Below are 21,463 nucleotides of genomic sequence, written 5' to 3'. Positions count from 1 at the left end.
GCTCAGCTTTTAGTAAAATCGAGAGCCGGACAAGAGAATGGCAAAAGGGCGAGACAGACAGAGCAAGATCCACGTGACTGTGCAGAAAGCTTTGGAGCAACACGTTTGGGAGGCATCCCACCAGTAGGCAAAAAAAGACTTGTTACTACCCAATCCATGACCAACCCTGCTCTGAACTTCCACTGTTACAGAGCAAAGCGGCAGGGTCCTGAGTCACTGGAATGTCATTAGAGAGTACCCTGGTAAAATCCTGGTGTGGCGATATTGGATTAGATTTGCCATGGCTTCCTGAAAACACTCCAGGAAAATGCTATGATGGTTTCTTTCTGTAGGCTATGGTCAGTACTTTCTCCGGATCACAAAAAATTGTGTTTCTCTGTCCCTAATGACCTGATCAACAAAATTCAAAGAACCGAAGTTGGGGAGGGGCAACGAGGGGCAATAGCCTCTTTTCCCAATAGCAATTTGTTAACCAGCTTTAAATGACTAATGTATGTCTCAATTTACGGCCACTAAATAACAGTCATAAGCAGTGGTATTGTAAGAATCAACCTTTCATAGATGGCACCTTTTATTTGAGGTTTTGAGAAAGCACTTAAGGGTCCTCAGATAGCCTAAAAATGTGTTCTAATGCATCTTAAAAAAAAGTTTAGGGGAGGACTCCCGGTACTCCGTCTTGTATAGAGGGCTATACACCCTGAAACAGACCTATCAAAAATTTATTTTTATACCTTCTTTCAGCCTAACTCTTCCACAAATCCTGGCTACGCCCATGCAAAAAACCCAACTGGAAAAATAATCCATTGTTGCATGATTTGCAAGCTGCTGCCTTGGACAAACGCTGAGATGTGATTGTTATGAGAGCATCACACAATACTTCTCCACCCCCTGTCTTGTTCAGACACTTTGCAACCAGAAAAATGACCTCAGAATTATGCGGCTGATAGTACCGTCAGAGAGTTGCGTAACGGACTTGATTGGCCAACACAAAGTGTTCAGAATGCCATGGTACTGAGGCCCTCCTTTGAATGCACTCCGTCGTCTTTGTCAGTCCGTTATCTTTGGCATTAAACTGGAGTTGCCCGTTAGATAGAAAACACAAGGCTCGCTATACGTGCTGGCGGTTGAAAAGGCCTCCGCCACAGATCTTTTTCGGCGCCCCGTAGCTCTCTCTGTCGTTCTGTGCTGGACTTACTGGGCTTTTTTGAAGTTCCTTTTGATATTGCCTTTTTCGGCTTGTTTTCTTTCGTTCTAAATGCATTTTCTCGCAAAATTTGGGGTTAACAAATCTGCGAACTAATAAAATTTGTGTTATTGTTATGTAAACCAATATCGCTCCAGGTTCAAGTAGGTTAAGGTCTCACCGTAGACGCCTTGATCGGCGTCGTAGCTGCACGCGGTCTCGAGATCGACGGCCCGGTATATCCCCGACTCGCACACGCCCACCCCGCCCACGCTTGCTTGTTTGTACCTACAAACACCTCGCTGGTAGGACCTTACAAGCATACACTAACTGGATTTAGCCGGTTACTTGCTTTCGGTTCATTAAAGGTATCATAATTTCTTTGCATCGTAAATTTTGACCTGGTTAACCAAACCGAACTAATTAGCAGACGTTTTCGCGTCAAAACGTGCGGTTACGAATTTGTGATGAGGGTTCTACAAAAGAATCTAAAAGTTTATCCGTTCACCCGAATGACAATGAAATGTCCCGTACAGTAAAGATTCCTTGGAAGTGAACACATTTATAAAGCAGGAGGAGTTGGTGGACTTCCCCCACCATCACCATCACCACAACCACTTCCTGAAACTCCATTTCTGGCAGTGCTACGAAAACTACGAAACACTGTTTGCGATGGTGCAGCGAACGCGGGTAGGCAGCATGCATGGCTGACAGACGTGGATCGAGTTTAGTTCCCTACAACTTAACGCGAGAAGTCACTGCGCGCGCTGAATTGCGAAGCTTTCAGGTTGCAGAGTTTTTTTTAATAAATTACGATCGGGGGATAAAATTTAAAAAAATAAAAAAGAAGCACGTGTCTACCCTGTGTTGTCGAGTCGTTCTAGGAATTTACGTAACCCTCACGACGTGGCTATCGTCATCGACTCCCCTGGTTCTTCCCCCGACCCTTGCTACTCCCCAGCGGCGCGTCGGTGCGTCACCGGGCCGGTCCACAGTCCGCGCGGGCCCCGGGCGGCGAGGCTACTTAAGTGAGGGGCAGCCGAGGGCGAGACGACAACAACCCGCCATGTGGCCGCCCGTCAGGAACCACGCCACCGGCCACGTTCACCCGGACAGGCTGCTGGCGGACCAAGAGGAGGCCAGTCGCAGCCAGGTGAGCGGCCTTCTCCGACACCAGCGGCGTAGCCAGGATTTGTGTATGGGCGGTGTTGAGAAGAATTGCCCCCCCTGGTGGTCCGGGGGTCCTCCCCCGGGAAAATTTGGATTTTAAGGTGTAAAATAGTGCTATTTTTAGCAGTTTTCGGTTCTTAAATTTAAATATTGTAATGGTAAATTTTTTTATTAATTTTAATATGAAATTTGTTTGAGTGATGAATAAGAAATTAATTAAAGATTTGGGGCTAAAGGGGGGGGGGGGGGGGGGTTGAACCGCTAAATAACCCCCCCCCCCCCCCCCCCCTGGCTTCGCCCCTGTCCGACACGGCCGTGTGTTGTCGGTGAATACGTGTACGTTCTCTGTGTTTGGATTTGGCTTTATGACGCGTATAGGCCGACATTGTGTTTTTATTTTTATTTTAACACCATATATATATATATATATATATATATATATATATATATTCACTTCAACTATTTTTCACTAATGCTTTATACATACAATCGATATATTTTGACGAGAGCTGACGATTGAAACTCAAACGAACGTCGTAGCTTCTCCGAGTCAAAAGTTAGACAGATACTAAATGGAAATCTCGAAACGCAGAAAAATGACCTCAAAATGGCGGTGTTTCTACCTCTACCGCGCGTGATGCGTCACATTCCTCACTTACCGTAACGAATTATTTGATCCTTTAGCTATCCAGTGGTGTAATTTAATTTTGGGGTGGAGATGATAGATATGTAGCTGCAACACCAAACTGTATCCCCCGATTTTGTTAGCATTCGTTTTTTTTTTTTTAATTGCCTCCAACTATGGAAGCAATTTTAAAGACGTATTTGCGTCGAAAAACCACGCGATTTAAAAACTGCTCAATATCTTAGTGTTGTCTGTTTATGGAAAGCAATTAGGAATACGCTGAGGGCGGACGAGTAGTTACGTTCCCGTATCTCGTTATTAAATTGTATTTTTGGAAGAGTGAAAAGGGCTAAAACTCGTGTTTTCAGAGTCATTTTCAGACAAGAAAAATACGGTGAAGGTTGTTAGCACTAAAGGGACTTGCGTTACACCTTTATATTAATTCCTCCGCCATATAATGTTGTGGTTAACGCTCAGATCTCGTAGTTGTCCTGTGCACGACGAGGAGACAGAATCGCCAGTTCACAACCTTGCCCTTAGAGGCGACACCGCGCTAGAAGCGCCAGCGAGTGTCGACCCTATCATTCCGCCTCGCTGACATAAATATACCCCTGATTAGCCGGGCACCTTAATACTCTCTCACATGTTTTTATTATTTTATTTTTTCATAATTTTTATTTAAGGGCTATTTCTGCGCGCGCGTCTTTTTACACCCATGCTATTACACTAAGAAAATATTTGTTTGGAAATATCTGTGGCAGAACGACAAATGCAAGGGAATTAGTGAATTAATATTTTTAATTTTGTCTTTAAAAAAAACGCGATAATGAATAAACGGGAAAAAATCACGCCACGGCGTTTATGGATTGTGATTTGGAAACTATGGGGAACCGGAATCAGGACGGTCTGACCGGGATTCAAACCCCGGGACTAAAGAATGCTTGTCCAACTTTTTATATAAGTTATATATATTTATATATATTATTTGGCTTGGCTCTTAAGGCCTCACAAATTTGAGAAATCTGAAAGGCTAGAGAAGGGCGTCAGAAACTTTTTTTTTCCTTCGCTGGGGCTATTCCATGACCCTCCAGCCCCTTCCATTACGACCTTTTCCAAAATACTAGCGTCTCGCAAATTTTAAATGGCCCAGAGCCTCGCTATTTCTGTGGCCACCCCTGGTGATTACAGCTTATATTTTCCAAATACCTTGTTATTAGGGACAATATTAGCTATATAGTAAATTGCTATAAAGCCAAAATAACGCCGAAACGCAACAAAAAAAAATCATTAAATTATACAGCATATTTAATCAAAACTCAACTCAGATTACAAAAACGTAATCTTTTAATCTATTAGATTCAATGAATGTAAATTACTTAGATTTGAGTTAGTACCAAAATATATGTACTATATAGATAGGATTTTTTTTTTGCCACTGTTATAAGTAACTAATTTCTACAGTATGCCATTGGAAAATTTAACAAACACACATATACTTGCTGATTTATTCAGTCAAAATGACACTGGTTTGGTGAAGTAAGTATCACTGAACAAGTAAGTTTTATATTTGTTGAAAATTGTGCTGTCTTTAAGAACAAACAGTTCATAAAAAAAACCAACACCGAAATATCTTGTTTTAAAAACGAAATTGGCCTAAAAATAAAACCATAAAATTTTTTATCTCTAATTATTATTGATTATAGTGCTCAAGTTTATGTACATATACCTACGTCACATGCCAAACAAATAACTGAATAATCTCACTCGCCGTGCCATTATAAATCAAGGTGGTGCCACTTGTCGTCCCTCGGTAAGGTATGCTGAATTTTAATGAATTACTTAGGGCATCAGGGTCATTGGAGACGGCGAAGGGTCCCTGAAAGGGCAAACGGAGCCACAGAGTGACGGAGCTTTGACGGGTGGGATGACCCCGGGGAAAGCCACCGGCTGACCGCGAAAGGGGACGCACCACAACGCCGAACGTACAATAACGCCGAAAACCATAACGCCGAATGCCATATTGACTACAACGCCTACAGCTAGAAAACTGCTGTGTGCCACAACGCCGAATTACCACAACGCCGAAATACATTAACGCCGAATAATATAATTGCAGGACTGCCACAAAAGTTATGTTAGGTAAGGTTAGCACACAAATTCATTCAGTTGTTTTTCATTTTGCTCCTGTGCCCCCCCCCCCTCCCTACAGCAATATTTTTCGGCGTTACTGTATTTCGGCGTTGTGGTATACAGAGCAGTTTTCTAGCTGTCGGCGTTGCGGTCAATTTGGCATTCGGCGTTATGGTATTCGGCGTTATTGTACGTTCGACGTTGTGGTATTTCGGCGTTGTGGTATTTCGGCGTTGTGGTATTTCGGCGTTGTGGCAACGACCCACCGCAAAACACCTGGGTATGATGCCTCCGGGAATCAGCTTCGACCCTGATGGGAGACCAGTGATCTGGCCCCACCTATCTGGGCACGCATGCGGTGTGCGGAGCTCCAGGAGAAACCACGCGACTGGAAACTGCTCAAGATGCCCAAGCGTTGTCTGTTTCCGGAAAAAATTAAAAAGTGCGCTGAGGTTGGATGACTGTAGGGACTGGAAAAATTCGCGGGTTCAATGACCTCCAGGCTTGACTCCAGGATCCTGTGCACACTCAGGCGAACGTCGCCTGTTCATTGGCTGCTGACTTGTGAGGCGTCTCAATTGGGTGCCTCGTGATTCGATACTGCTTTGACTGAGGGTCTATAATTGAACCACAGTCCTCCAGGTTAACAGCGAACCAATGGCAGATGTTGCATAAAAATACAATTATTTGAATTATAGCATATCGCGAAATGAATCCGCGAATTTTTCCGGTCTCAATGGATGAGTGTTACTTTTTTCCGTATTTAATTTTGAAACTGTATTTTAAGGAGGGTGAAAATGGCCAAAACGCGTGTTTTCAGGATAAGCTTTAGGCATTAAACTTCCGGTAAAGATCCTTGAAAAGCATTAAAAAGACTTGTATTACACCTTTATATTCATTTCCCCGCCATTTAATGTTATCGTTACCACTGAAATTTAATTTTTGTCCTGTGCACGATGAGACTACTGAGCGCCATTCAGCCTTGCGCTTAGGGACGATTCCGCGCTAGAATCACCAGCGAGTGTCGCACTTATCATCCCGCCTCACGAACACAGATACACCCCTGGCTAGGTGGGCCCTTTAAAGTGAGTTTTATGGTTATAGGGCGCTTGTCATCAGCTGCTAATATGTCACTGCTGAAACTGAACGAAGAAATTTTATTTCGTATTGAAAGAGGTGTTCGTGCCTTGCCTTCATAAGCACGGAAGATCTTAAAATAACATCAATGTCGATAAAATAAAATAAAAAAATTGGTTGTCTGTAAAGTCGGTTTACGGACGATAGTTTAACGTGACAACGTCATAACATAACATTGATGAAATGATTGCATACTTTTATGAATAAAATTGTATCATTTTTATTGAATTATCACTATTTTGTATGGATACAAAGAAGGAGTGAAATGAAGTCTACAATTTAATTGATAAATTTACTTTTATTTGTACTCATTAATTCAAATATGTTTATTACTTTAACTAACAGATTATTTTAACTATAACTTCTGTACATGTTTGCTATTTAACTTCTTCCAATCTGTGTTATTCTGTTAAGGATAGGACGATGATAGGAAAAGTAGGAAACGAATGGGAGTGTTTCAAGTTTAATGTGCCTCGAAAATGTCAAATGGATGGTTGTTCCAATCGAGTGGAAGAGAGATAGGTGCGGCGCAAGCGTACAATGAGCGTAACGGGACAATGAGTCATCCTTTTTCATGCGTGCAGCCGGCGTTCATAGATTTATTTGACGTTGTCACGTCAAAAATCAACATCAAATCAATCATATGAGATTAATTTACATGCTACAAACCCGTGAACTTAGCCAGGGAGGAGGTCAGGAAGCTCGCCTTCCACCAAGCTGGTGGGTTTTCTCGCAGCGCTCCCGTCTCCACTACGCAACAGCATGATCGATGCTTCATTCCTCATAGTCCCCGATGCATGGACGTTAATCACAAGTTAATTAATTTATTCTTCATTTGCTTTACGTCGTACAACTTTCCCCCCTTTCTTCCAACACACACACACACACGCACACACGCACACACACACAAACGCGGTCCCAACGCCACTGACGGATGTCACGGCGACTATAGTAAACATTACACCCCCGTATTTAGGCCCGGTTAGGGCAGTTGCGCAAAATTCATGACCAAATTACCAAAATTATGTGCGCGTATCAATTACTTTCGGACACACTCGGAAGGAAAACGTGATCTTTTTTTTGGTGAACAGCTCACTGATAATGACTGGATAAACCGTGTTACGTGAACAGTCGTCCAAACAAAGAGGATGACTCGCGACTACAAAGGGATGACTCGGCACTTTTTAAGACAAAGTCCTTCCTACCTCCCAACCGGGAAGCGTGGCGCATGACTCGACACTATTGAAGATCTAAAGTCCTACCTCCTAACTTATTTTAGAACCTGGTCCTGCAAAATAGACCTACACCACATTTGTTTATAAAAAATTAATATTTTAGATATTGGCAATTATTGTACATATACTGGTGAATAACTGCACCCATGAAAATACATTATAGTACAGAAATCTAATTAATGAAACTCTTAAGGGCCCCGCCTACATGGGCACACATACGGTGTGCAGAGCTTCAGGAAAAACAACGCGATTTCAAAACTACTCAAGATATCCGAGTGGGGCCTATTTACGAATAGCATTTAAGAGTTCGCTGAGGGCCGAAAAGTACTTTTAATTTCGGATTAAGTTTTTAAACTGTATTTTTAGAAGCGTTAAAATGCCTAAAACGCGTGTTTTCAGAGTAATTTTTAGGCATAAAACAATTAGTACAGATTCTTGAAAGCACTTAAGGGGCTTGCATAACACCTTTATCTTCATTTCTCCGCCATATAATGTTACGGTCACCGCTCAAATATCACAGTTATCCTGTGACGACGAGACGAATGCGCGCCAGTTCAGAGACTTGCGCTTAGAGGCTATACCGCGCTGGAAGCACCAGCGAGCGTCGCGCTTATCATCCCGCCTCACTAACACACATACACCCCTGACGAGGCGGGCCCCTTAACACAACGCACAGCTTAAACCTTTGGGTCTAGAAGCATGACATTTTGCACGGGAGTTCCTTATATAACGTAGGTGAGCATTAAGTAAGGATTATTGAAAATTCATCCCCTAAGGGGGTTAAATAGGGGATGAAATTTAGTATGGAAGTTAGTCATTTTTGAAGTTATAAATATGGAAATTGGTTTTCAGACTTCTGTTTATAAATAAAAGTCAGTTGTATCAGCGTTTTTGATAATTCATCAAAAGTGAGGATCAAATACTTTCCCATCAGGCACACGGCTAGTTAACTAATAAAATATTTAAATATAACATTCTTCAACACTGAACAAACTGTCATTAATTCTGCTACAGTCGTAATTTAATTACGTCGGTTCAATCTTAGAATATGTTTGGACAATTAAAGCAACTTCGAGTAGATGGATACTAAAGAAAAACAAACATGACAGCTGAGAGACAAAAAGGTTTTATCAACCGGTATTTACCAAACTCTTTTTTTTCGTTCCGGGTCATTTAAAATGCTTTCCTCTTGATTAAAGTACACCAACGTGACAAATACGAAAGGCATTCCTCTCCTCGATGTCAAGAGGTCAGACAATGACTTGATAATTTTGCCCTACATAAATTTGCGAGGGAAGGGCTACTGCCTGCACAAACATTTGATGTTGTCATGGCGTGACTGATAAACATGAACGTTGATTGAAGCCAATCATTTGTAAATATGTTTAATCTTATTGACGTCATTATTTATTTTACTTACGTAATATACGTAACTTACGTAATATAATCAAATCTTTATCCATTACGCACTCGGATACGCATTAGTTAATGCTATGACAATATTTTAAAAATTAAATTAGAAATGTTGGTTATTAAGCCTCGCTTAAAAAAGGTCTAATTAGGTATATATATAAAATTCTATGTGTGTATGTATGTTCCCTAAGGACTCCAAAACGGCTGGACCGATTTTGATAAAATTTTCAGGCAATCTTCAGATTGGCCCAGCGGGTGATCATGTGAAGTTTGGTAGCGATCGGATCAACATATATATATATATATTCAAATTTGTACCATGTTTTCAATAAATATTCAAACAAAATTAGATTTTTTTAGTTATAAATAAATGAGCACAATGTTCAGTTGACTGAAAATATTATGACTTACTAGCCGTTTGTGATTGTCGGGCTGTAAATTGATCTCATAAAAGAGTTTCTTCGCGTATAGAAACGTGTTTGATTATCTTTCATCTATCTGCCGTTTCTTTTTACAATTTTCCAGGGACAATTAAAATAACATATACATAAATTTGACGACTCACTTGAAATTATTTTTATATTTTTCAGTTTCCAAACTGTTCTTGAATTTTGTTCGTTCAGTTTATTCTCAGGGCAGATGAAGTCTTAAACCAATAAAACATTGGTTGTAATATAACTTTATTCATTTTGCAAAAAGAAAAAGAAAAGAAACTTAATGAATGAATAAATCATGGCTTAAAGTCTCGTCAAAGATGAGGGGTGATGACGGAATATTATCAGAACAGTGGGTGGAGATAAAAGGGTGTGGTCTGGGGTAACCCAACCGCTCTCGGCAACGACCACTAAATTTACCACTTGCGATAAAGCCAGGTTCAACCCTTCAGGGTTTATATAAACTACGCGAGGGACGCAAGAAAATCAAGGTAGTTTAGAAAACACGAAATTCGCAAGGCGTCACTAGCCTGTTCCACAATGACACGGAAACGGAGACGAAAACGGAGTATTGTTCCGTTCCGTCCGTATTATTCTCGTTCTACAATACACGGACCCGTAAGAAATCTTGGCCAATAAGAAAGAGCGAGCGTGACGTAACTGAAAACTACGAGTATCAAGTGAACTACCTGTAAAATCGAAATGTATGGTTGTTAACTTGGTAATGTAGTAAGTCGATTTTTTTTTTTTGCTTTGTAGCGGTGGTAAAGTAGTCATTCTCCATCTTGTCATATATAGCAGGTATATCTTTAACCATGAAAATTAAAAGTTCATCAAAATTCGTCATGATAAAACCCACGTGCACAATTCAAATTTCAAAACGAATTTCACGCATAAAAAAAAAGTAGTCGAGAAATACGGAAACCAACATTAGTCAAAACTAATACCTATCTTAATTAACATGAACGTGCAACTGTAGCTTGACAAATGCAGTGAATAAATATCGTGCTCCTATTGGTCTAACGGAGTAACGTAAACGGAAGACTTCAGCACTGCTGAGCAGGTCCGTACGGGTCCGTCTCCGTTTGCGTGCTATTGTAGAAGCTCTGTTCCGTGAAATCCGTCTTCGTTTCCGTGTTCCGTCTCCGTTTCCGTGTCATTGTGGAACGGGCCTAACCGTACTACTTGTAAAACAGTAGAAAACAAACTTCTTCCCAGAGCTTCTTTTGAAAATTCATTTTTATTATTTAAGAAATAAAATTTTCAATAATTTGATTTTAAAATGGTATATTCTTCCAGTGTGTAAAAGTCTAGTGGGTAAAAATGTGTTGTATATGATAAAAACAACTTAGTCACCTTCCATGCACGTAACTTCTGCTACTGATACCGTTGTTAAAGACGACTCATGTCCCTCTTGAACAGATCTTGCACATCTACATTTGCACTTCAGTTCTGACAGGTGCGACATACGCAGGAGCAGGGGCGCAACAGCAGCGGGAGGGGTATTTTGCCCCCCCCCCCCCCCTCTGAAACCTTGAAGTGGGGGCAAACGAGGGCAAAGAAAGTGCTGTGTAATCAATTTTTAGATAATAAAACTGCTTAAATAGCACCATTTTCCACCTTGAAATACAAATTTTCCCGGGGGTCCGCTTCAATAGGGGGGATCGATGATTCTTTATAAAAAAAGGTATATTGCCCCCCCTTTGGAAATTTAGTTGTTGCGCCCCTGCGCAGGAGGGATTGTAAATTCTCTTCCCCCCTCCTCCACCGTAAATAATCAAACACTCTTATACCAACAAAAGTAAATAAATTGAAAGAAAACAACGGACCTCGTGAAGCACTGCAGGTTCTGCTGTTAGAGTATATTTACATCGAGTGATCAAGATTTCAGTACATTCATGTCTTTTTTTTCTTTTTAATGCAGTCTTAACATAAATGGAAATGATTATTTAAATTGCAGTGTGTAGGTCCCTAACATTCATGTTTACCCTGGTATTAAAAAAAAATTTTTTGTGGGCAAGGCTCCACCTATGTTAATTGTATCTTTTTAAAATGTTCTCAAAATAAAATATTTCAGTTCCCACCATTATGTGTATAACATTTTTAGGTAAAAAAACATGCTTGTAGTACCTATGTAACTATTTCGCACCTTGAAACCCAAATTTCCTCCGGGGAAGACCTCGGGCTTTATCTGTGATATTTGCGATACATTTGGTGGATTACTTGATTTTAAAGTCATATCCCCCCCCCCATTCCCTGCTGCCCACCCAAAATGAAATCCGGCACACGCCCGTGGTGTTTGACCGGCTGTTTGTTCCAGTTGAGCCGCTGCTTGCCGCAAGCGTGCCTGGGCAGCGTGGTTGCCCTGCCGGGGCGCGCCGGTCGCGATCCCCGGCCCAAGCAGGAGGTCCTGGCCTCGGCCAGAGACTTCCTCTCCCAGTACCACGCCTCGCTGAAACAGTGAGTCGCCCTGTTCCTCCATCCAGCAGCGAAGAAGTACAGTACACTCCCGATTATCCGCGAAATCAAGTGGCAAGGCCACCGCGGATAGTGAAAATCGCGGATGATCCGCAAAAGAGACGGAAATGGGAAACAAAAAAGGAAACATTAATTTCAACTTAAAAATCTAAAAATTTATGTTCAGTAAAAAATACAATTAACGGTAAAAATTATTAAATAATGCTAAAATTTTACTGAATAATCAACAGTCAATACATTTCAGTGATGTAAACATAAATGTGCTCGGTACTTACTTCGTAACAAGGATCCAGTACATAATTGTACGTACTCAGAGACTTCGTTAGACATTAAAAAAGCACAACTATTTAAATTTACAACTTTTTGAAAAAAATCAGTCACTTGCTTTTGTTTCTTGCTTTGGAAACATCTTTCCTAAATTCTTGATTGAATTTCCGCAACATAAGTTTTTCAGCCAACTGCGCATTGTCGTCTTGTTCCTCTAAATAGTGAAGCAGTCCCACGATGTGTTGCAAAGCCGCTTCGTGAGTCATCTGCGCCTTCGCACTGGGCTCGCCTGTGGTGTTTTACTGTATACTGCACACAATACACTCGTCAGTAGAGTTCAAATTTGCTCACTTGTAATAAAATACAGATTTACATATGTGCTGTATTTTTTCGTAGCAGGCGCGGATAATCCGCACCGCGGATCATCAACCCGCGGATAACATTTGACAGCAGAAGAAACCACCACCACATACATGCCATTTAACTTCAAGGATAATACGAGGGAAGTCACCAAGTAAGCCACAAAAGACAATTAAAAATTTTCTTACACTGATATTAACTTCAAAAAACTATTTTTATTTCACAACATAAACAATAGTCATGCAACAAATCCCATCGTTTTATCAGTGCCCCAACACTAGCTTCATAGTTGCTGCCTCAGCCACGATGTTGCTAACATGTCGTACAATCGCCGTGCACTATCGCCATTTTGAAACTGAACGACGCATGTACGCGAATGATAGTCAGTATGAAATTGATATGATATCATACAGCTGGTAACTGATGCCATCTATTAACATTGTTGGAAAGTGCTAGCTACAAATTTAAGTTAAATCAAAATATCAATTTGTTACCTACTTAATGACTTTCCCTCAAATTTTTCAACTCTCTCTCATGATAATGAATATACAGTCCACGTCATGTAGTTAATCGCATCTTGTTTCTTCTGTGTCCAGGGCCGGATTTAGGGGAGGGCAACCAGGGCGAAAGCCCTGGGGCCTCCACAAATGGAGGGCCCCCACAATAATTTAATATAATTCTTGTCTCCGATTATATTTATGTATGTTCTTTAAATACTAAGAGAATCTACTTGATTTCACAATAAATTATTTATTGGAAAACTCGACTGAAAAAAATTGTTCATTTTATTTGGAAAATAATTTGGGGCCAGGGGGCCTCTGCTCCTCTGTTGCCCCGAGGCCTCCAGTCCTCTAAATCCAGCCCTGTCTGTGTCCCAAAAAAATTGTTCAGTGACATATAAGCTATATAAATATTTTTTAATTAAATATTTTTACGAAATACTGGTGAAAATTCTCAGACTTTTTTGTTGAGGATGTGTTGGATGTTGAGTCGTGGACGTGTCCATCCAGGAATGCAGGGGAGCTGGAGATCCGCTGGAAGCAGGTCCAGAGAGAGGTTGCAGCCACCGGAGTGTACGAGCTGACGGAGAAGGAGCTGCTGTTCGGTGCCAAGCTCGCGTGGAGGAACTCCGTGCGATGCATCGGCAGGATACAGTGGAACAAGCTCAAGGCACGGCCGTCTCTCTGCCTTACTTGCTTCACGGCTAGTCCAATACTTTTGGAACCTTGATTCTGACCAAACTATCTACTCTCGAAAGTCTAACAAAGCATTGCTGTGGGTCTTTTAAATTTTATCCATGTACTGGCTATAAAAAACTGTAAAAAAAGTTAAAACATAAACATGTAAGATTACATTAGCTAGTGTAAGCACACAACACAAAAAAAGATTCTACTTTTGCTGTACAGCTTTTAGAAAGATTTTAAGAAATTGGATTTACATTTCTCAACCTTCTGCCAATGCTGCCGTTGATTTTCTGGCCATTTCAAAATCACAGTTGTTAGTAATTAATTCTTAATGAATATCACTGGGAAAGGCTGCAGGCATAGACAAATCCCTAGGCTAAGCACCGGTGTCACTCACTTCAATAGCTATCGGCAGTCAAACGAAGCCCTCTTGCCTTGCTATCTTATAGCACATCAGTTCTCCTGTATGGAGCACTGAAGGGTGAATGATGTCATCAGGACAAAGAACTCCAGGGTCGAAGGCTCCTATGTCTGGAATGGAGTCTCTTAACGACATAAGCGCTCACATGCAAATGTATCTGGGACTCCTAAATTAGGGACAGAACTTCAAAGTGATGACGGCACCTAAAATTCCCAGTAATGTAGTATTTTTAAAATTGCAACAAAATACAACATTAAATGTATTGTAATGGTTTGCATAACTTTTTTTTTCCAGCTGTTTGACTTCCGTAATGTTAAAACGACAAAAGAGATGTTTGAAGCATTGTGCACGCACATAGAGTTCAGCACAAATAATGGAAATATTAGGTAAATATATGTTTTTTTCTGTTTTATTATTATGATAATTATTATTACTACTGCTGCAGTACATCCCATGTCTCAGGGTAACACACTACTCCATGTGTTTTTTATGCTTTTAGAGCTCTAGATAGCAAGACTTGTATTCAAAACAACTGAGATATTTATTAGAAAGTTCAGATTTCAAGACACTTCTACAGCTATTCTGGGTAGTAACAAAACAATATCTTAATAATATAAGACGTACCTAATCAACTCTCGCAGCCTGAAAAATGTGACCATGCTGGTATATGTTGGCATGCATGCTACATATGTTAATGTAAGAGACCTACAAGTATTTATAGTATTAATGTAGCCTGCACCTTTATAACTAAAATTATAAACTCAAAACTTGAAATTGTTACTACTATTTCAAAATTTTACCTTTGACCCTTAGTTTTTTATTAAAGTAAGAGCATCCTGTATGTTTTTCTTAACTCTTTAGGTCAGCAATCTCTATATTCCCTCCACGTACTCCCGGCAAGAAAGACTTCAGAGTGTGGAATCCTCAGCTCATCAGCTATGCCGGCTACCAAAACACGGATGGTTCGATTGTTGGAGACCCCATCAATGTGGAGATCACACAGGTGCGTCAGAGTCATATGCTGGAAGTGCTGGAGCAAACAATAATCTCACCTCTGACAAGATAAAAATATTCAAACATTTTAAAAAATTATTAATAACATTTGTAACTAAAGTACAGTTGTTGTGAAATAAAAAACTTTTATTGTGCTTTCCATTAATTGCAGTATCAAAACTACTCACGGGGATAGTATCATAATTATTTTGTCTAATATTTTATATTTTTTCACATGATTATAAATAAATTCTTTTTTTTTTTTTTTTTTTTTTTTCACTTATTTAATGGTTCTTATGAACTTAAAGACAAATTTTTATGTCAATTGCAGCATTAACTGAAAGCATGAAGTCATGTGGTAGTCAGTTTTTTACTAACCATATGTATGTAGCCTTCTTCCAGTACTTTTTTTTTAGTTCATCATTCTCTAAATCAATAAAATAATAGGTTCTCCAAAAAACCATAGACACTTGAGTGTTACAGGGTTTTGGTAAAACGTAAAATAGAAATAAAGAGTTTGAAGACAAAGACTACACGGGAATGGTTAATCCAAAACTGTATACCATATGATGTAATGCTTTCAGTACATTGACATAAATAATTTTCCTTTTAATAAAAATCATTAAACAAGGAATAGTTTAGTAGAATGTTTATTTTATGAAATTACTAAAAATCATGAGCAAAAACAAAATGTTTGAAGCAAAATATTTTAGGATACTACCTTCTCAATATGTTTATAAAAACAATGATGGTAGACCAGACATTAATTTCATACAACATGGATTTTATTTGACATTAAAACCTGAGCTTTCTTAATAATAAAAACCAGTCCATTGAACAGTGTTATTTGTATGAGTCGTACGTATATTTTCAAGTCATATTTTCACAGAGCTGATGAGATGTAATGAACTGACGCTGTGTGGAAGGTCTGCTGCAAACTGGGCTGGTGCGGTCGAGGGACCCAGTGGGACATCTTGCCTCTGGTCGTGTCCACCGCCGAGGAAGGACCTCACTACTACGAGCTGCCGCCGTCGCTGGTGCTCGAAGTGCAGCTCTCACACCCCACGTGAGTCCTCACCCACGAGTTCAGCTCTCAGATGTCACTGGTTCACTCGCCCACGAGTTCACCTCTCAGATTCCACTGGTTCACTCACCCACGAGTTCAGCTCCCAGATTCCACTGGTTCAACCGCCCACGAGTTCAGCTCTCAGATTCCACTGGTTCACTCGCCCACGAGTTCAGCTCTCAGATTCCACTGGTTCACTCGCCCACGAGTTCAGCTCTCAGATTCCACTGGTTCACTCACCCATGAGTTCACATCTCAGATTCCACTGGTTCAACCACCTCCGAGTTCAGCTCCCAGATTCCACTGGTTCACCCACCCACGAGTTAGCTCTCAGATGTCACTGGTTCACTCACCCACGAGTTCAGCTCTCAGATTCCACTGGTTCACTCACCCACGAGTTCAGCTCTCAGATGTCACTGGTTCAACCGCCCACGAGTTCAGCTCTCAGATGTCACTGGTTCAACCACCCACGAGTTCAGCTCTCAGATTCCACTGGTTCACTCGCCCACGAGGTCAGCTCCCAGATTTCACTGGTTCAACCACCCACGAGTTCAGCTCTCAGATGTCACTGGTTCAACCACCCACGAGTTCAGCTCTCAGATGTCACTGGTTCAACCACCCACGAGTTCAGCTCTCAGATGTCACTGGTTCAACCACCCATGAGTTCAGCTCTCAGATGTCACTGGTTCAACCACCCACGAGTTCAGCTCTCAGATGTCACTGGTTCAACCACCCACGAGTTCAGCTCTCAGATGTCACTGGTTCAACCACCCACGAGTTCAGCTCTCAGATGTCACTGGTTCAACCACCCACGAGTTCAGCTCTCAGATTCCACTGGTTCAACCACCTCCGAGTTCAGCTCCCAGATTCCACTGGTTCACTCACCCACGAGTTCAGCTCTCAGATGTCACTGGTTCAACCACCCACGAGTTCAGCTCCCAGATTCCACTGGTTCAACCACCCATGAGTTCAGCTTCAGATTCCACTGGTTCACTCGCCCACGAGTTCAGCTCCCAGATTTCACTGGTTCACTCACCCACAAGTTCAGCTCCCAGATTCCACTGGTTCACTCACCCACGAGTTCAGCTCTCAGATTCCACTGGTTCACTCACCCGTGAGTTCAGATCTCAGATGTGACTGGTTCAACCACCCACGAGTTCAGCTCTCAGATTCCACTGGTTCACTCGCCCACGAGTTCAGCTCCCAGATTTCACTGGTTCAACCACCCACGAGTTCAGCTCTCAGAGGTCACTGGTTTTACCACCCACGAGTTCAGCTCTCAGATGTCACTGATTCAACCACCCACGAGTTCAGCTCTCAGATGTCACTGGTTCAACCACCCACGAGTTCAGCTCTCAGATTCCACTGGTTCAACCACCCATGAGTTCAGCTCTCAGATTTCACTGGTTCACTCACCCACGAGTTCAGCTCTCAGAGGTCATTGGTTCAACCACCCACGAGTTCAGCTCTCAGATGTCACTGGTTCAACCACCCACGAGTTCAGCTCTCAGAGGTCATTGGTTCAACCACCCACGAGTTCAGCTCTCAGATGTCACTGGTTCAACCACCCATGAGTTCAGCTCTCAGATGTCCCTGTTTCAACCACCCACGAGTTCAGCTCTCAGAGGTCATTGGTTCAACCACCCACGAGTTCAGCTCTCAGATGTCACTGGTTCAACCACCCATGAGTTCAGCTCTCAGATGTCCCTGTTTCAACCACCCACGAGTTCAGCTCTCAGAGGTCATTGGTTCAACCACCCACGAGTTCAGCTCTCAGATGTCACTGGTTCAACCACCCACGAGTTCAGCTCTCAGATTCCACTGGTTCAACCACCCATGAGTTCAGCTCTCAGATTTCACTGGTTCACTCACCCACGAGTTCAGCTTTCAGATTCCACTGGTCACTCACCCACGAGTTCAGCTCTCAGATTCCACTGGTTCACAGTCTAGCTGCAAATTAAGCAGGAAAATACATCTTCAAGTTCTGTACGCATGTGGAATGAAATTTTCAGAAGAAATTCTTTTTTGTCATTGTAAAATTACGCTAATAGTCTTTACAAACTTATTTGTTATGCAATTCAACTAAAAATAAAAAATGCAGCCATAATCAAATTTAGGCATGTAGTCTACATGATATGGTTTTGTGAGACCTGTCAGTCAACTTAACAAACAACTACTATGGAAAACTTCTTTCAACCAACATGCATTGCAAATAAGTGATTTATCAGGTTTTCCTACTTGTACAATTTTACCTCAAAGAAGTTTTGGAAAGCTCAATACTTTACTCTCATGAAGCAGTACAAAACTCTTTCTTTGCTCAAGAGCTTTAAATGGTGCAATAAGCCACCCCAATCACCATCCAGTATGGGGCACATTAGTCTTTCAACAAGGCAATGCTCATTTCATCCCCAGCAGGTATTTTCTGCATTTTTGAGAGAAGGAAATGTTATGGGCGATTCTGGTGTCCAGTGGGATCTTTATCTACTAACATTTTTGCCTCAAAATGTCTTCTAGCAACTGTGGCGGGGTAACAAGTCAGCCTCTGGGACCACATCAGTGACACAGTGCCTACATGACTCTTTAAACATTCTAGAAATAGCTGCTGCAGGGTTCAGCACACAAAAAAGGGAATAAATCCTCCAATCTCTGGAAAGGAGTCTATATTTTTTTTTTCAAATACAAGCTTAAACTACTGTGGTTAGCAAAATTCCAATCTTTTATACAATTTTAGGCGATTTGAGAGATGTAATGTCTAGACACAAATATCACAAGTCGAATATTACTAGCCGAATGCTAATATTATTTTAATTTTTGGTAATAAAGAAAAATCCATTTTTGCACGGACACGTGGTTACAATGTTTTTTTTCCCGACTAGATTTGTCCCTGTCTTTTGTCGCCCAAGGAAGCAAAATGCAGCGACAGAATATCCGTGAAAAAATGTGTTTTCTCTGTGTAGTATGAATCTGTCTACAAGTGCCAACCTGTGAGTACTTGTGTTCCTGTACATTATCCTTTTTAAAAAAAGGTGAGTTTAAACAAGTCTTAAACAAGCTTTGAGACTCCAGAAGGGACGTTAGTTAGTAAATCTACAACCGAGCCGTGCCCTCTGTAGGTTCGACTGGTTCGAGAGACTCGGGCTGAGGTGGTACGGGCTGCCGGCAGTATCCGGGATGCTGTTCGACTGCGCTGGCCTGGAGTTCACGGCCGCTCCGTTCAACGGCTGGTACATGAGCACCGAGATCGGTTGCAGGGATCTCTGCGACTCCCACAGATACAACTGCCTGGAGGTGCGATGTCTTGTGGGTTTATAAGTACTAGTGCTACAAAAATATCGAAAAACTTAGGTACTCGACCCATTATCACAATCACTATCCAATCATGGATATTTTTAATGAAATAATATTTTTTTTTATGAAACTGTGAAGGCTGATATTATCTCCGTTTGTCCATAACTAGCAGTGGTCATAACCTTTTGCATGCTATGCCTAATTCTGTTACTTGTGCAAACCTTGTGCTCAAATCAATGAGGCTTAACACAATCTTCCTGTTCACTGCTGCAAATATTTAAATGGTTATGGTAAAGTACAATCACATAGCTATTTTTAATCTCTTGCATTTTTTTTTATAAATATCCCATATTTAAATTTAACTTTTCTTTAGTGTTATTTTTTTTGAGTCCACTAATGGCAATGATCATGAAACGTTAGAGCATTGTCTTAGTGTTTTGTGCCTTGACGTTGGAGATATTTTATTATATACCTGGTTAGACATGTTGCTATCATGTTCTACACCAGTTGAAAACAATAACTTCTTGAATATAAATTGTGGTAAAATAATGCAAACATTTTTGATCTTGCAGATGGTTGGTCAAGGCATGGAGATGGACACTTCTTCTCCGGTCAACCTGTGGAAAGACAAAGCACTGGTAGAAGTCAATGTTGCAGTGCTACACAGCTTTCAGGTAAAGTCCATTTAAGAAGCTCAAGAGAGTTTACAATGTATATTTATTTCTTTGACAGTTCCAAAAGAATAAATTTATAGAAAAAACATTTGTAAGTGCTAGCAAACATTATTTCTGTGTCTTTAACATGAGTCCTCTCATCCACTACAGGTTTTCATTTACAAACCAAACTGTTAAATGCTTCTAGGCATAATATGTGCCTAATAATATTCAAGATTAGTTGCATACCTCAATATTTTCAATATACTTACCGCCAGCAACCCAGACATTTTTTTGTAGGCTTTAGAAATTTCAAGCCAAAAACAAAATTATTACTTACTTGCAAAGTCATAGGAAATGAAAGATAGTACGAGTGCATCTTTCTTGGAATGCACAAATCTGGTGGAATTGGGTTATTAGGGATAAATGCAAATAAGTACACAAGTACGGAAATAAGGTTACAGAATTCCAAACTTTAGCACAGATGAATGTTAACAATCAACTCTTGTTCCAAAATTGGTCAAATCGCATACACCAAATTTTCACCAATGTAAATTTTGTGAATGATTTAAAAAAAATGCTGGCGATGTCTTTAAAAGACATGGCTGTCAAACTATATTCTGCATGATCAAAGTCATGGTCAGGGCCATCGAAGGGGAAGGTGGCGTGGGGGGGGGGGGGGGAGGGGGGCACCAAGAGGGTACGGTTAAGTTTTCGAGATTATTTTTCATGCTTGGGATTACCCTGATATTAGAACGAAGATCACAAGTCTGTTAACAGACTTTATAGGAAACCTCACAAGTTATGTGGTGATCCCATTTACAGTTATGGCCATAGTAATGTTTAGAGTGTGTAAATTGAACAAAGCAATACGGAAGGGGTCCGACAAAATGATTTGCCTCCAGGCCCTTAGTTTCTCTGGACGGCCCTGATCTCTGCCAGAACTTTGGAGACGGGGATAGAGGCACAACGTTCCCCCCCTTGCTGTCCAGAGACGCGGCGTGACGATCGTGGACCACCACACGGCGTCTGCCAACTTCATGAAGCACCTGGAGAACGAGCAGCGCGCCAGGGGCGGCTGTCCCGCCGACTGGGTGTGGATCGTGCCGCCCATGTCCGGTTCCTTGACGCCGGTGTTTCACCAGGAGATGCTCATGTACCAGCTGAAGCCTGCCTTCGAATACCAGGTGATACCTTCTGTTTGTCCCTTATTGTACCCAGTGGCGTAGCAAGCGGGTGTCAGGGAGGGGGGGGGGGGGGGGGTCTCTGCCGCGACGGTTTCGCGGTTACTGAACACTCCCCCCTCTCTGTTTTAATCCAAGAGGGGGCGCCATTTTTAAGTCTGGCCAAGGGCACCAGTCACCTTAGCTATGCCACTGATTGTACTAAACCATTCGACCAGTGACCATTACATTATTTGGCAGAG

General features: G+C 41.4%; 1 protein-coding gene across 1 annotated transcript in view; it reads left to right on the top strand.

Annotated features, from left to right (window-relative positions):
* Positions 1–2,009: 2,009 nt before the first annotated feature.
* The window catches only part of LOC134537675 (nitric oxide synthase-like protein), a 45,717-nt gene continuing 26,263 nt past the window's right edge, over positions 2,010–21,463 (top strand). The window contains exons 1-9 of the mRNA XM_063378382.1: positions 2,010–2,336; positions 11,648–11,787; positions 13,443–13,602; positions 14,332–14,423; positions 14,899–15,040; positions 15,957–16,096; positions 19,210–19,384; positions 19,957–20,058; positions 21,030–21,224. Of these exons, the coding sequence (XP_063234452.1) occupies positions 2,250–2,336; positions 11,648–11,787; positions 13,443–13,602; positions 14,332–14,423; positions 14,899–15,040; positions 15,957–16,096; positions 19,210–19,384; positions 19,957–20,058; positions 21,030–21,224 (1,233 nt within the window). The 5' untranslated portion in view covers positions 2,010–2,249. The remainder of the gene's footprint in view (positions 2,337–11,647; positions 11,788–13,442; positions 13,603–14,331; positions 14,424–14,898; positions 15,041–15,956; positions 16,097–19,209; positions 19,385–19,956; positions 20,059–21,029; positions 21,225–21,463) is intronic.

Source organism: Bacillus rossius, chromosome 12, assembly GCF_032445375.1.
Source record: "Bacillus rossius redtenbacheri isolate Brsri chromosome 12, Brsri_v3, whole genome shotgun sequence".
NCBI lineage: Eukaryota > Metazoa > Arthropoda > Insecta > Phasmatodea > Bacillidae > Bacillus > Bacillus rossius.
This window is presented reverse-complemented; position numbering and strand designations above follow the sequence as displayed.